Here is a 14,248-nt window from a genome sequence, read left to right as displayed (position 1 = left end):
CATTTCCATGTGGCATTTTGCCAGAAACTCAGATTAGATATTCTAAAGCTGAATAAATTCATGCTAATTCCCAGCTGTATGACATTAACACCCATCCAGTACTAATGGAAATTTGTATGTAGTTATTTATCTTTTAACAGTTGCAAGTAGAAGTTTAAATTAATTTAAATGAATTTGTTTATTGTAAGTGTTGCACCGCCCCCCAAATCCGCCCTCTCCCCACGGACAAAAAACACACACACAAACAAAAAAACATTTAGTTAGAAACATATGTTCTTAGTGCATTATTTGTGAGAACGTAATGTAATTTTTGCCTATAGTTTTTGAAGCTTACCTCTTCAAACTGTAGACAACATGTATCTGAAACATCAATTACACGTTACCAAATATTTTTATGACATATATATTTGCAAAAACAATATGTCATACTATGGACAAAAAATGTATTACTCAACTGCCTGAATAAAACAAAAATATGTTTTGTATTTTTTTATTAATTCCTTTTTCTTTTTTTTTAAGAAAACAGAAACTTTTTTGGAATAGAATTTACACATCCACAAATACAAAACAAACTATAATTTTTATTTACATGAATGTTTTGTTTTCCATGTTTAAACTTTGTGTATCAGTGTTGGTACTTAGCTTGGTATGCAGTAGGTCACCATTTGCAGACTAGCTTTTAATGCAGACATGGTACACTCCTTAGCATGACACAGACATTTACATATAAACACTCTTGTAAGACCTAACTGCATTTTCCCTTGTTATAACAGAAATAAACAATTTTAAGCACTAATGTTTTGCAGTTTTACAATTAATATAAAGGTGGCAGATCAAATGTTACATTCACATAGTAATGTTACATAAACTGTACAGTATGAGGTTTTGCATCACACAATATAGACCTGTCAGTTTATGCAATTCAAGAAAATTAAAAAATATACGATGCTTCCTCCTGAAATGTAAGCAAAGTTCAGTTAAATGGGTGTGATTGTTGTAAAATACAAAATTATTGGGACAGTGACACAATAACTCCACATTACAGCACATTGGATTTTAAATAAAACAATGAGTATTAGGCTAAAGTGCAAACTGTCATCTTTAATTTGAGTGTATTTCCATCCATATCAGGTAATCCATGTAGGAATTACAGGTCCTTTCATACATAGCACCCCCCATCCCACCCTCCATTTTAGGGGAGCACATGTAATTGGACAAATGGTCATAATATGAACAATTAAAGTCATCATATTTAGTTGCAAATACTTTCAATTTGGTTACTGCCTGAAGTCCCCATTTCTTCCTTGTTCATGATCTGCCAAGCCTGTACTGCAGCAATATTCAGTTCCTGTTTCTGTGGTGTTTTTCCTTCAGTCTAGTCTTCAGTGAAGTGAAACGCATGGTAAGTTGGACTCAGGATAGGTGACTTGGCCCGGTCAAGAATATTCCATGTTTTGGCCCTGAAAAAAACTCTTTGGTTGCTTTAATAGTAAGTAGTAAATGTGGGGTCATTGTCCTGCTGAAAGGTGAGGCACCATCCACAGAGTTTTGATGAATATGGTTTGAGCAGATGTTTCCATGCACTTCAGAATCCATCCTGCTGCTGCTGTCAGCAGTCACATTATCATGCCCAAGCCATTACACTACCTCCAGCACATTTCAGAGATGAGCAGTCTGTGAAAAATGAGAAGAATCATGAGCAGTTCCTTTCTTTCTTCACACTTTCCTCTTTCCATCACTTTGGTACAGGGTAATTCTCATCTCCCCTGTCCATAACACTTTGTTCCAGAATTCTCCAATTTTTATTAATGTGTGTTTTTTTTTTTTGTTTTTTTTTTTTTTAGTAGACTTGAACCTGGCCATTCTGTTATTGAGGCTTATCAGTGGTTTGCATCTTGTGGTGAATCCTCTGCTTAAGGTTGTTCTTGACACATGTATGCCTACATCCTGGAGGGTGGTCTTGATGTATTTGACAGTTGAAAAGGGTTTTCCACTACAGTGCCCTTGGCTATTCCTGAACTCACCAGCGTGTGCTTGTTTCCGAAAAAAAAATGTATGAAACCGTTGATTTTGACACAGCCAAAGTTTAGGCTATGTTTAGCTTCATGTTGGTCTACTTTACTGGCATTGACTCTTACTTGGTCCACATGTTGTCCTACTTGAACAACAGACCTAGAATCAACTCTAGACTCTGTTAATTTTGTTGTGCATGAATTAATAATGCACACAGCTGGCCAAGAAACAGCTGAGCAGCCAATTGTCCAATTAATTTTGCTCCCCTAAAATGGGGTGCAATGTATAAAAAGGGCTATAATTTCTATACGGCTCACTCAATATGGATGCAAATACCCTCAAAATACAGCTGACCATCTGCACTTTAAACTTATATTCATTGTTTTATTTCAAATAGAATGTGTTGTACTACAGAGCCAAAACAACAAAATTGTGTCACCGTTCCAATAATTTTGCATTTAACTGTATCAAAAGGACATAGGTTTATTTAATACATACATGTGATTCAAAAATGAAACCTGTATGCACAACTGCAACCATCTTATAGTTAATACTTTTGGTCTCCATTTAGACAATACAGAGTAAACCAGGGAATGGTGATTTTGTACATGTTGTTCCCAAAGATTCTTCCCCTCTTAACATTTTTTTTAATAAAATAAAAAAAATAATGTTTTCTGTCCATTATTGTAGGAACATAAATTAATAAACAAAGATAATGACACATTTTTTTAAATCATTCTGAATCCAAGACAGCAGAACAGCCAGATTTTGCACCTCAAAGTGTTCCTTGCAAAATATACCATGGTCTTGTAATACTGGTGGAATAAAGAATGCCCATTTGTAGTACTCTTGAGATTTTGAAGAAAAGCAGTCCTTTATATACACAGGTGTTTACTGTACAATAAACGGATAACCAGTGTATATTTTTATTTATCAAAAACATATATTCAGCTACAGAGGGGAACCTACTACTAAGTTATATTGATCTCAACCATGCTATATTTATTTTTGCTGTATTATAATATGTTAAATGCAACACTGTCAGGTGATAGGGGGTGCTTTCCTGGCTGGAACCATGTGTATTGTCTAGTGTCATTTTTTACTTAGAGATCACTTCCAGTCAGACTACAATAAATGTGTAACACTGCATTTATCTTAAGATTCATAAGATTGAGACTCTGGGTCTTGTATGAGACAACTCAATAATTAAAATGAATAAACAATTAAAACACACATATGAATGTATTTTTATCAATGAAGGGTATTTTTCCAAACCATGTATCAATCTATTGAATGTTCTCTCATCATTGACACCTTCAAGAAGGGACACTAAAAAAAATCACAGCACTTTTTTTATTTACCACCGATTTTTTGCCTATTACATAAAATGAACATATAGAAAGTATGATTTTTATCATTCTAAATGCACATTTAATTTATATGTATGGATGTAACAACAGAATGCCTGGTATCTAATCTGGAACCATCCATCTGTGTGAGGAAATAGTATACCTCATTTCTGTTAGATAGCCATTCTGCAGATACAGTGCATATAGTAGTAAATGCAACCAATATGTGGCCCGAATTTACCTTCCGTGTCCCTTAAAATGCCTTGTCGCTCTTGTTTAAGTAAATTTGCGTACCCCTGTATAATGTCTGACGCTTCCTGGGACCAAATGTAAAATCGAGGTGGTGACTTGCTCCTCGGGGTCTGTGAGCATCATTGAAAGTCCCCCCAATTCAATATCGAAGAGATGAAGGATTCACGTTCGTGTTTTCAGTGGCAATTTAATGTCTTCCCATGGGTGGTAAACCTCATTATTTCCTGCCTGTTATAATACTGTGAGATAGAAATCAGTACCCAGGGAAGTGGATGTTTAGGGCTGTCTAGAAAGGCATGGATACTTCAGTCAAATACAAGCACTAGACCTTTAGCTCACTTTTCCATACATCATGTATACAAAATATTAAGACACCATAAGCTACCATTAGATCGACATTACATTCCAGACACATTTCAATTCCTTCCATTGCGTTCCTTACAATAGCATTTCGACAATTATGCATTCAAATAAAATATAAATAAATGTTGACAAATTATGATGTTTGTACAATCTGAATTAGTTAGCTATCAATTGTGCTCAGAATTATTAGCTACCCTGTGTAGCGAGGAAATCCACGTATGACTCCCTGCTCCTCTTCAGTTAAAATCTTCATTGTGTTTTATAACATTATTTTTTCATTTGCTTTTTTCTTTTTTATGATGCATGTGAAGTACTAATCTCTTGCAGTCAATATTCAGTATTTTTAAACACATCATTATTGGATCACATTAAAATAACAGAACAGACTAGTTGAGTCAACTATATGTCAGTTTCTTGTGATGTTTACTACTCAGCTATACTGTACCTCAGGCAGACCAAAATGTCTGATGATTAAATCTAAATTTTTTTATTTTTTATTTGGGTGTTGATTTTTTTAAGGACTCGTTTTATCATAGACAGTTGTTTTTGTTTTTACAGTATTTCTTAAATATGACATTACAGAGCTAAACCCGGTAGGAATAAAACAGTGACCTCAGTTTATACATCCACACTGTAGATTAGACCAAAAGTAAAAGGCATCAGCCAAAATCTATTTTACACATCCCTCAAGTTTTTACACACAAAAAGAAAACAGGATAAACACTAGATGCATTACACCACTCGTCCCTGGTCCCTCCCACCTTCCAGCTTCCGCTCACATACACCTCCATTTAAAAAATAAAAATGCAAACGCTCCGTATTGTTTTGTTGGATTTCCTGTTCTTGGACAAAACGAAAAGTCTGTTGTGCTGTGATGCCGTGGGAAATCGGATGTGGGTACAGCTGCATCAAAACTTGCAAAGGTAGAGCAAAGTCACAGTCCAGAGCAGGTGCAGTGAGCGCCGGGACTGGGACGCCCTGTTGACATCGTGCACCGCTCCTGGTCCTGCGGGTTTCCAAAGAGAGAGCCATTAATCCTCGCGGACGCACGCCAGGCAGCAGATTCCCCGTAAATAAGCATTATTGCTTCATGACGTGCTTTGGCTTGAGAGAAGCGGGACTTGGAACAAACAGTGCTACAAGCGGCCCACTTAGGCCCATCATGAGTCTAACTAGAGTGCACTGATATTGCCTTTGACGACGAATAATTTATCTGAGGATTTTTTTTTTTTCATACACCAAACAAAGACACTCAGGGATTAAAGAAACTTTAAATCGAATGCATGATTATATATGTGTATAAATACATTGAGCTCCATAATGTTTGGGACAAAGATTTTTTTTAGTTTTTCTTGATTTGGTTCTGTACTCCACAATTTTAAATGTGTAATCAAACAACTGACGTGGTTAAAGTGTACATTCTCAGCTTTTATTAAAGGGTATTTTATACATTTTGGTTTCACCATGTATAAATTACAGCACTTTTTGTACATGGTTCCCCAATTTCAGGGCACTATAATGTTTGGGAAAAATGGCTTCACAGGTGTTTCTGAGTAGTGTTCAATTGCTTCCTTACTGCAGGTATATGACAGCTTTCCGTATATAGTCTTTATTTCAGTATATAGGCTTTTGATTGTCTTCGATATATGTTATTGCCGTTTGTCAACATGAGCACTAGGGTTGTGCCATTGAAAGCCAAGGAAGCCATTATGAGGTTGAGAAAAAAGAAAAAAACAGTCAGTGACATAGGCCAAACCTTAGACTTACCAAAATCAACTGTTTGGAACATCATTAAGAAGAATGAAAGCACTGGTGAGCTCAATAATTGCCTGGTATGCCAAGGAAGACCTCTACAGTTGATGTCCAGCTGCAAAAACAGGACGGCCAGGTTACAGTTTGCTAAGAAGTAACTAAAATAGCCTGCAGAGTTCTGGAAAAAAGGTCTTATGGACAGATGAGACCAAGATTCACTTGTATCACAGTGATGGCAAGAGAAAAGTGTGGTGGCCCCCCACCCCCTGATCTGTGAAACATGGTGGTGGGGATGTTATGGTTGTGCATGTATGGGTGCCACAGGTACTGGCTCACTCGTCTGCATTGATGATGTAACTGCTGATAGCAGCAGCAGAATTAATTCTGAAGTGTACAGAAGCATCTTATCAGCTCAAGTTCAACCAAATGCCCCTAGACTCATTGGATGGCGCATCATCCTAAATGAAGACAATAATCCCAAACATATTGCTGTAGTAAGAAACATGTTTTTCAAAGTCAAAAACTGGAAAACCCTTGACTGGCCAAGTCATTTGCGCAATCGGAATTCAATTGAATTTGTGTTTCATACGTTAAAGAGAAAACTTAAGCCAACTAGTCCCGAAACAAGCAGGAGCTGAAGATGGCTACAGTACAGGCCTGGCAGACCATATCGAGAGAAGATACTCAGCACTTGGTGATGTCAATAGGTCACAGAATTAGAGCAGCTATTACATGCACAGGATATACAACAAAGTACTGCACATGACAACATAACATTAATATGTCCCAAACATTGCGGTTCTCTGAAATGGGGGGTCTATGTATTAAAAAGTGCTGTCATGTCTACATGGTGAAACCAAATATATAAATATACCCTTAATAAAAACTGAGAATGTGTACTTTAACCATTAACATTTTTGATTGCAAATCTAAAATTGTGGAGTCAAATAATAAAAAATAAAAAAAAGTCTTTGTCACAAACATTATGGAGCTCACTGTACACACACATATATAGATATCCCCAATAAAGCATGCAAAAAAAGTTAACTTTATCTGTCTCTGTAACAATAATGTTTACTGGACTGTAATCTAATTTTGATTGGCTTAGAATCACAAGCAATTACATTTGTCAAGGGTTCATTTAACAACATTTGACATGCATTCTATTAGAGCCACATCGCAATTCAGTGTTATCACTTCCATTAGATGGAGCCGGCCCCTAATTACAGTACGTACATTTGTTGCTAAGTTACTTGTCGCAAAGGCACAATGGCAATCACACAGAGATTTCCCTGCGTTTCCATTCTGCCTAAATTGCAGCACAGCAGTCGGGTATTTTGTATGATTTTTCTCCCTCAACTCCCATTGCTGCATTGTGGGCATATAGGTAGTGAGGGCTAGATTATAAATTTTCACATCAGTTGGTCAGAATTATAAGAGAACCGCAAATGATGTGGTTGAGTATCCCACTGCCATACGTAGGTTGCAAAGTTGAGCATTCAAAACCCCTCGCTCTCCCGTCCCCTAGGGCTCCCTCTCCCCTCGGTCTGCAAAGGTGAGAAGTACATTTCTCCTGGCCATTGGGTTTCATTAGGAATAATCAGGACTAATCCCCAATACTAATTTGAATAGTGCAGTTCCATTAATTTCCATAAATACATTGCACTTTGCTTTGATATCTGTCCAGAGTGAGTGGGAAGACTGGGCTTCCGGGGTCACCAACTTGCTGTGGGGCCGAGGAGATGAGCAGCTAAAGAACCTCGAGCACATGGAACCCCTTAGGTCTGCAGTTTGTGGCAGCCTTCCACTGCAAAGCCATGTAAGAAGCCACTGGTGCCTTAGTTGAAAAAGGTCTGTCTCCGGAAAGCTGCAGTCAGTCGGTTGCACCCCGTACTTCGACATTGATGTTGCACCTGAAGATTTGGACAACCAGATGGTTAAAAGGCGGCTGGAAGAAGTGGGGGCCATGGGAACTCGGCTCTGGTCCCTGCCATTTTCCGAACTGCTGGAAAGTCCCTCAACAGGGAGGGACGGTGCTCTGCATAACCCGCCGTTGTTGGGGTAGCAGGAGAGCCAGAAGGTTCCAAGTGACCTTCCAGAAGCATCTTCCGGAAGCATCTCCTGGTCGCTACCATGGAGTGAGAGTCCTTCACCGTCATCCACAGACTTATCAGCGAGGGTCAGGAGTGCCCCTTCCAAAGAGACCGTGCCAGCCAAAGCTCTGTTTTTGCGGGGGTTAGGCCTGTCCTCTTGAGAGTGCGTGGCATAAGGCTCCAGGAAGTCTGCCCAGCTGGCATCTTCACAGTGCACTCCTGCCTGGTCCAGCAACTCTTGTGCACCCAGAACACTGCAGTGCTGGTAACCTTAGTTAAACCCGGAGAGCATGATCCTCTCCAAGGCACATAACTCAAGCAGTGTGAGGATCCGTATCCTCCAGTGCTGCGTCGCACCCTTGGCACTGCTTCATTGGAAAAACTGAAAAAATAAGTGCCATCTTCTCGAGAGGGCCTTGTGTTGGAAAAAAGGTCCTCTCATTGTGGCACATTCTACACACAGATGATCACTGCGGCGTGGTGGACACAAGCAGTCTCCAGCTAGGCAGCTAACCCTATGCCGAATATTTGAGAAGATTGTGGGCTGGGATATCGCTTTTATAGCCATTGTATGCTAATTTGGCCACAAAGGGCATCTTCGCTTTGATTAGCCATCAATATAGCCTTGTGTAGATCTTTTTCAGTCTCGAGATTGTTTGAAATCCCATTCCCATATGTACAACACAAATCACGATAAAGTCAATGCTTGTCATGGCAAGAATCCAGCGAAAAAAATCCATAGTCATGTGTGGCAAGGTGAGTGCCACCGCTCGTGTATAAAGAGAGACAGAGAGACGAGTTTGTATGATGAACTTCTTTTTATTTATAGCCGAACACACGGATTTTCGCTTTTCCCGTTTACATGGGTTTTTAAAGTACAACTCCGTAGTGCCGCACGTCCTCCGTCAGCAGCCACCCCGTCTATCTCGGAGAACGCCTTTTTAAGCACCCAGGCTCACTGTCAAAGTAATCAGCACATCGTTAAACAATTGCACATTTAAAGAGCGGTGCTGATTAGCAATCTCTAACAGCTGTGGGGCAGAGTCCGAGAGCTGCCCCGCCCACTCTCTCTCTGCAGCCAACGCACAAACCACGCCCCCCCTACCACATCATGTTTCTGTTAAGGAATAAAATCTGCCTATGTGCATTAACTCACCATGTGGATATAATTTAGCTCTTTATTCAGTAGTATCATTACACTAGAAGTATTATAGTCATGAAGTGCATTCTATTAGAAAGTATTCTTACCATACAATATTATGCTTGCATTTGTGTGCCCCATAGTGTTAAGGGCAACACAGGTGTAGTTTCCATAATCCTCTTCAGACACGTTGAAGAAGACGAGCTTGGATTGTTTGCCTTTGGTTTCAATTTTTACTCCATTAAGTCCGTTGAAAAGCCTGTGGTGAAGAGTCAGTTGCTTAGACACATGTGCAAATACTCATTGCGAAGTTGCCATGGATACCCACCCAGACAAATATTTGGCAACTTGCTAACACAGATTCTGCCACCCCTAAATTCTGTATAAAAATGTTTAACTGATTGCAGTCATTACTTCAATATCCAGGAGTGCAATATTCTTGCCAAATAAAGAAAGCAGAAGACAAGCATTCAATACCAAGCAAAATGATGTGTCTTCATGAAGTGCAAGAAAAATAATTATTTATTTAAATTTGTGTTTAACTGCCTGACATCTGCTTTGGGAATGTAGTGTGTCATTCACTCGAGGGAACCATTCTTTTAGCTTCAATCCATATCCTTTAAATCAGAGTATTTTATATCCACAGGGCAGGCAGTAATCCAGCAAAACCCAGTCGTTCATTGACAGATTTATCTTTGATTGTGCCTGGGAGAATCCAGTCAATTGATAATTTCGTCTAAATCCAGATAAACTTTTAGAATGCCAATGGTTAAGACATTGTCTTCACAATGTTGCTTTGAATATTAAACTCAGTGCTACACTAAGAACATAACAATACCTTCATTCTCTTCATTTAAAAAAAGCAAGCACAGCGCTCTCTTTAATATGTGTAACTGCACTGCCTGGTGGGGCAAGGTTTCAGTAAACATTTTTAAACAGTTAACAGTTAACATTTTTATTTAGTGATCTTAGTTGTTAGGGTAATGACTTATGTACAGAATGCTGAACTGTGGTAGCGCACACTGATACCAACATCAACATCAACAAATAATGCAATTCTCAATTATAGGAAACCGATGAGGCCTTTGTAGCACATAGTTCAACAAAACTTTTAACTGTGTATAGATCTAACTGTAAATAAATACAGAACATGCCACCATCACTCTGAAACTGAAGCTCTCCCCTAAATGGATATCTACCTACCTGCGGTCTTCTTTGTACCACTCAAAATCTGCGATGGGCACAGCCGATGCCTCGCACTGCAGAATGCCCTTGTGACCAACGGGGGCACCAGTGCTCCTGGCGTTCAAAATGTAGGGAGGATCTACAAGAGACAGTTCAGAGTGAAACAGTTCAGAGATTAAATATGTGTGTGTGTTTGCGTGAGAGAGAAAGTGCGTGCATGTGTGTGCATGTTTGTGTTTATGTATAAATATCTGTTTTTTACTCAATTGTTTGAAAAAGAGGTCAACTGCATATTGGACTGGGATGGAGATTACTAGATCTGGTACGGTTATTGAGAACAGGTTCCCCAATGGCCCAAAGATATCATGAAAGTGAAGCAACAAACCCCTTTATGGGTTGGGCTACCAAAGTTCTGTCAATCACTTAATGATCAGTTCAAAGTAAAGGAAAGCTTGTGTCCAGGACTGTGTCCAGTACTTTGGAGATGAGCTTGAATGAATCTGGATGGGCAGTGGCAGTGCGGCTTGAGCCTTGCTCACAGTTGACGGTGACGTTCACTGTCCTCACGTCAGGGGCTGAGACATCGTTGTTCGCGATACACTCGTACGCGCCTGACTGGTCTTTGGTGATCGCTGTGATCTCAATGTATTCGCCTTCGGTCATCACTTTATGGCCTGGAAATGGGAGAACAGAATTTAATTAGACAGTATAAACATATATTTAAAAGAAATACTACAGTTGTATTATGGTCGAATGAAAACAAAACATTCTCACAGTTTACGTTTACAGCAAAGAAAAGTTAGTTGGTGTCTGGTTATTAGGAGTGTTGCCAAGCTTGCTACCTCCTTCCTATATTCCTGTGAAAAAGCCAAAAACAAATTCCAGTCACTGGGCAAGTCCAGGCTGAATTATTCTTAATGAAACCAAATCTATGGTGCTTAAACATCATAAAGTCACAAAATGGACCAAGCCACTGACACCATACTCCACCCATCAACAGCTAATGCGTTATCTTTTAGGCCTGTTTACACAATCACTGAAGAATATATTGCCCGTTTTAGTCAATTTATAGCGTGAAATCAAGAACAAAGGTTTTTGACAAAGAGACCGTTATACTGTATCACTTAATCATGTAGAAAATGAGAAAGGTATAGGGCATTATGCCCTGAAATTAAGATGTCTATTCCTTTGATCTGAGCATTCAAGTCATTGTGAATGACAACTGACAGCCCTCTCCCTCAAAACAGACTGAGAGCAAAGATGAATTCAATGTGTAAGCCTCATGCAGTCCTGTAAAGGTTCTACCAGGTGGTGAATTCCATTGGCAGTAGCTACATTGCTATGAAGGTGCATTATTTATTTAATAAGTCAAAGGGTAGGCTTTGCCTCCCATGAGAATCAATGTGAGGCATACGTATGCTCACCCAATGTTTGAGCAATTCCTATTCATTATAACAGAATAAATGCACAAAACAAAAAAAACAAAAAACATTTTGGAAACAAATTTAAATTAAATCACAAAACATATGCAGCTGTTCAGCGCCAAACACGTTTTAATTCATATATTAAACAAAAAAATGTACTTCTCCGGTGAAATCTTTTTGTTTAATTTCTTTATTTTTTACTCTTTTTACAAACCAAGGATATAAATTATTCTGTGGCCACTGTGTGTTTCATATGTATAACATACAGGATTGACTGATGCAGCAGTACTTTAGGTCTCTTGGCAGTGTGCAGGTGAAAGCCAGGGCTGTTTTTGCTGTTGAATGATCAGAGGTCTTGCTATGTTTCTTTGAAGCCTGCAGCCGTCCCACTTGGAAGGCGTTCGAGTCAGGAAAGATGCGTTCTGTTTTAATGGCCACTCAGAGAGAATCACCATTTTTTTAAACTCTCACTCATAAAGAAGAGAGATGGAGCTTAGCTTAACACTCCAGTGCTGAATCTGAATAACTGGCCAGACATGTTCATCAAAGTTTGCTCACTCAGACTGGATATCTAGCCATTTTTTTTTTCTGGAACAGGGAAATGTAAAATGTACAGAAATATATAAAAGCATATGTGAGTAGAGCAATCAAATTTCAGTTAATCCATTTTTAATAAAGTTTTTATCAACTCTCTGAATTATCCAACTCTCCCTCAAAGTCGTCCACTGGAGGGAGAGGAATTGGACAACATGGTGTATAATAAAACTCACTTCATGATGTGTTATAATAAAAAGGAAAAATCCATGGTAAAGGAAAAAATATTGAATCCATGGCTATATATTTCTTTCAGAATGTAGAGACTATGTGTGTTTGCATGCATTTATATGTATGCATGCATGCCTGCCATAGACTACATTTATAAAGGAATTAGTATTATCACTTCCTCATGATGAAAAACATGTTTTCAATGTACAAAAATGCTGGGGCAGCTCTGGTAGTTCAGAAATTTGACGAACTGACTCGTTGGAAAGGTGGCATCCTATGACAGTGCCACATTTGAAGTCATTGAGCTCTTCAGCACGACCCATTCTACAGCCAATGTTTATCAATAGAGATTGCAAGGCTGCCCTGCACCTCCTCCCTCCTGCTGGAATGCCACTCCAGTGATCCTGCAGCCCTCTCAACAGGAGCATGCCTCCCTGACAGCGTTCCCTCATTAAAAAGTTCTCTGCCTTGTTTTGAGTTATCAGTTTTTCCCTTTAGGTCATACGCCTAATTGATTCACCTGTTTGCAATGGGTGTAGCTGAAATAGGCAAAACGACTAATTGGAAGGGGTGTCCACATACTTTTGGAAATGTAGTGTATCTCATTCCAAGCTTGGTCATCATGTGCCTTCTCTTAAATGTGAAGTTGTAATTTTAGTGCTGGTTGGGAAGTGCAAAAAAAAAAAATCTCAAATGTGACATATATAGCATTAATTTAAATGTAACCTATTTCTGTATTTCTTCATGCAATAGTGTTAATTAGTCAAAAAACTATCACATTTCCATTTTTTTTTTGGTGCCCTAACAAATTACCAGTCACCAAAGGCCAAATTGAGCTTGCCCTAAAGAAATACATAATTCCAAGCTTGGCCTTCATTCAGGAATGTTTTCTCTCTTACGGTATAATTAATTTTACCAGCGTTTCTTTTGAAATATGCATAAATGTTTAAGATAATGAGAACTGCATACATCGACTGAGGTTTTTGAAATCTAAGCAGCAACTGCAGAGTTCTTTTAAGGAACTGTTTGCTCATCAATTAGTTATCACACCATATGTGTTCTCTATAATTCCCTTTAATTTCATTTGCAGTACTAGGAATAGAAGGGAGAATAAAAGATTAAACAAGGATTTAATTTGCGGGGGGAAAAACAGTTTGACAACCCTCTGGAAAGCCAAGACAGCATTGTTATTGAGTATTCTGAGAGCTGTCTGTAGTAGGGTCACATGTTTTGATTAAATTCCAGCAACGCTATAAAAAAAGGATTGATTGGCTAAAAGACAAAGGGTTGGAGGTTGTCCCGACTGTGGTTACGATCTTAAAAAAGGGGAGAAAATCAATCTTTGAGTGTGGAGATTAGGCAAGCCTGGTGATGAATGAGCGAGCTGTGCATCTTGGCAGAGTCGTGTAGTTCCGGGCGGAGGGGCCTGGCATTTGTGATATGGCCCTTTCCAGTCTCACTGCCCCGTCAGCGGTCCCAGTGGGAAATTCTAACTTGACGCCAAGTTTTCAGTACTTACTGTTCCGTCAAGGCCAATGGACCAGAACACAGTCAGAACACTGCCACAGCAAAGGCTTATTACACACACGCATTAACTACAGAATAATACCAATAACAGGAACTGGATAAAATGAGAGGTTTCTGTGTGAGAGGCTTTTTAGCAGCAGTGCAAAATACCAAAATACCTACTGCATGTAATACTGCAGCCATGATGACCGATTCTTTACATCTGTTGCCCCGCATACTCCTCACTTCCTGAGATTTCAGCATTCATCTACAAATTTGACTTACAAATAAATATATTAAATATTTAAAAAAACACAGGCATATGACAGTAGTGGTTTATGAATACTCACATGGAAAGACAACTTTATGGGTCTAAAGCTGTGATATATGAGGCACAGTAAGTAG

At 38.9% G+C, this 14,248-nt stretch overlaps 1 protein-coding gene across 4 annotated transcripts in view; it reads right to left on the bottom strand.

The window, feature by feature from the left end:
* Positions 1 to 561: 561 nt before the first annotated feature.
* Positions 562 to 14,248, bottom strand: part of LOC135236071 (opioid-binding protein/cell adhesion molecule-like) — a 296,427-nt gene continuing 282,740 nt past the window's right edge. For 2 of the 4 annotated variants that reach the window (XM_064302241.1, XM_064302240.1), the window contains 4 exons: positions 10,688 to 10,822; positions 10,167 to 10,287; positions 9,071 to 9,222; positions 562 to 4,983 (listed from right to left, as the gene is read on the bottom strand). In XM_064302241.1, coding sequence (XP_064158311.1) covers positions 4,886 to 4,983; positions 9,071 to 9,222; positions 10,167 to 10,287; positions 10,688 to 10,822 — 506 coding nt within the window. In that variant the 3' untranslated portion in view covers positions 562 to 4,885. Of the gene's footprint in view, positions 4,984 to 5,744; positions 5,845 to 8,621; positions 8,781 to 9,070; positions 9,223 to 10,166; positions 10,288 to 10,687; positions 10,823 to 14,248 lie in introns of those variants that run through there. The other 2 variants (XR_010324505.1, XM_064302242.1) reach the window with 2 other exon arrangements.

Source organism: Anguilla rostrata, chromosome 12 (assembly GCF_018555375.3).
Source record: "Anguilla rostrata isolate EN2019 chromosome 12, ASM1855537v3, whole genome shotgun sequence".
NCBI lineage: Eukaryota > Metazoa > Chordata > Actinopteri > Anguilliformes > Anguillidae > Anguilla > Anguilla rostrata.
The sequence above is the reverse complement of the archived record's forward strand: the minus strand, read 5'-3'. Positions and strand labels throughout refer to the sequence as shown.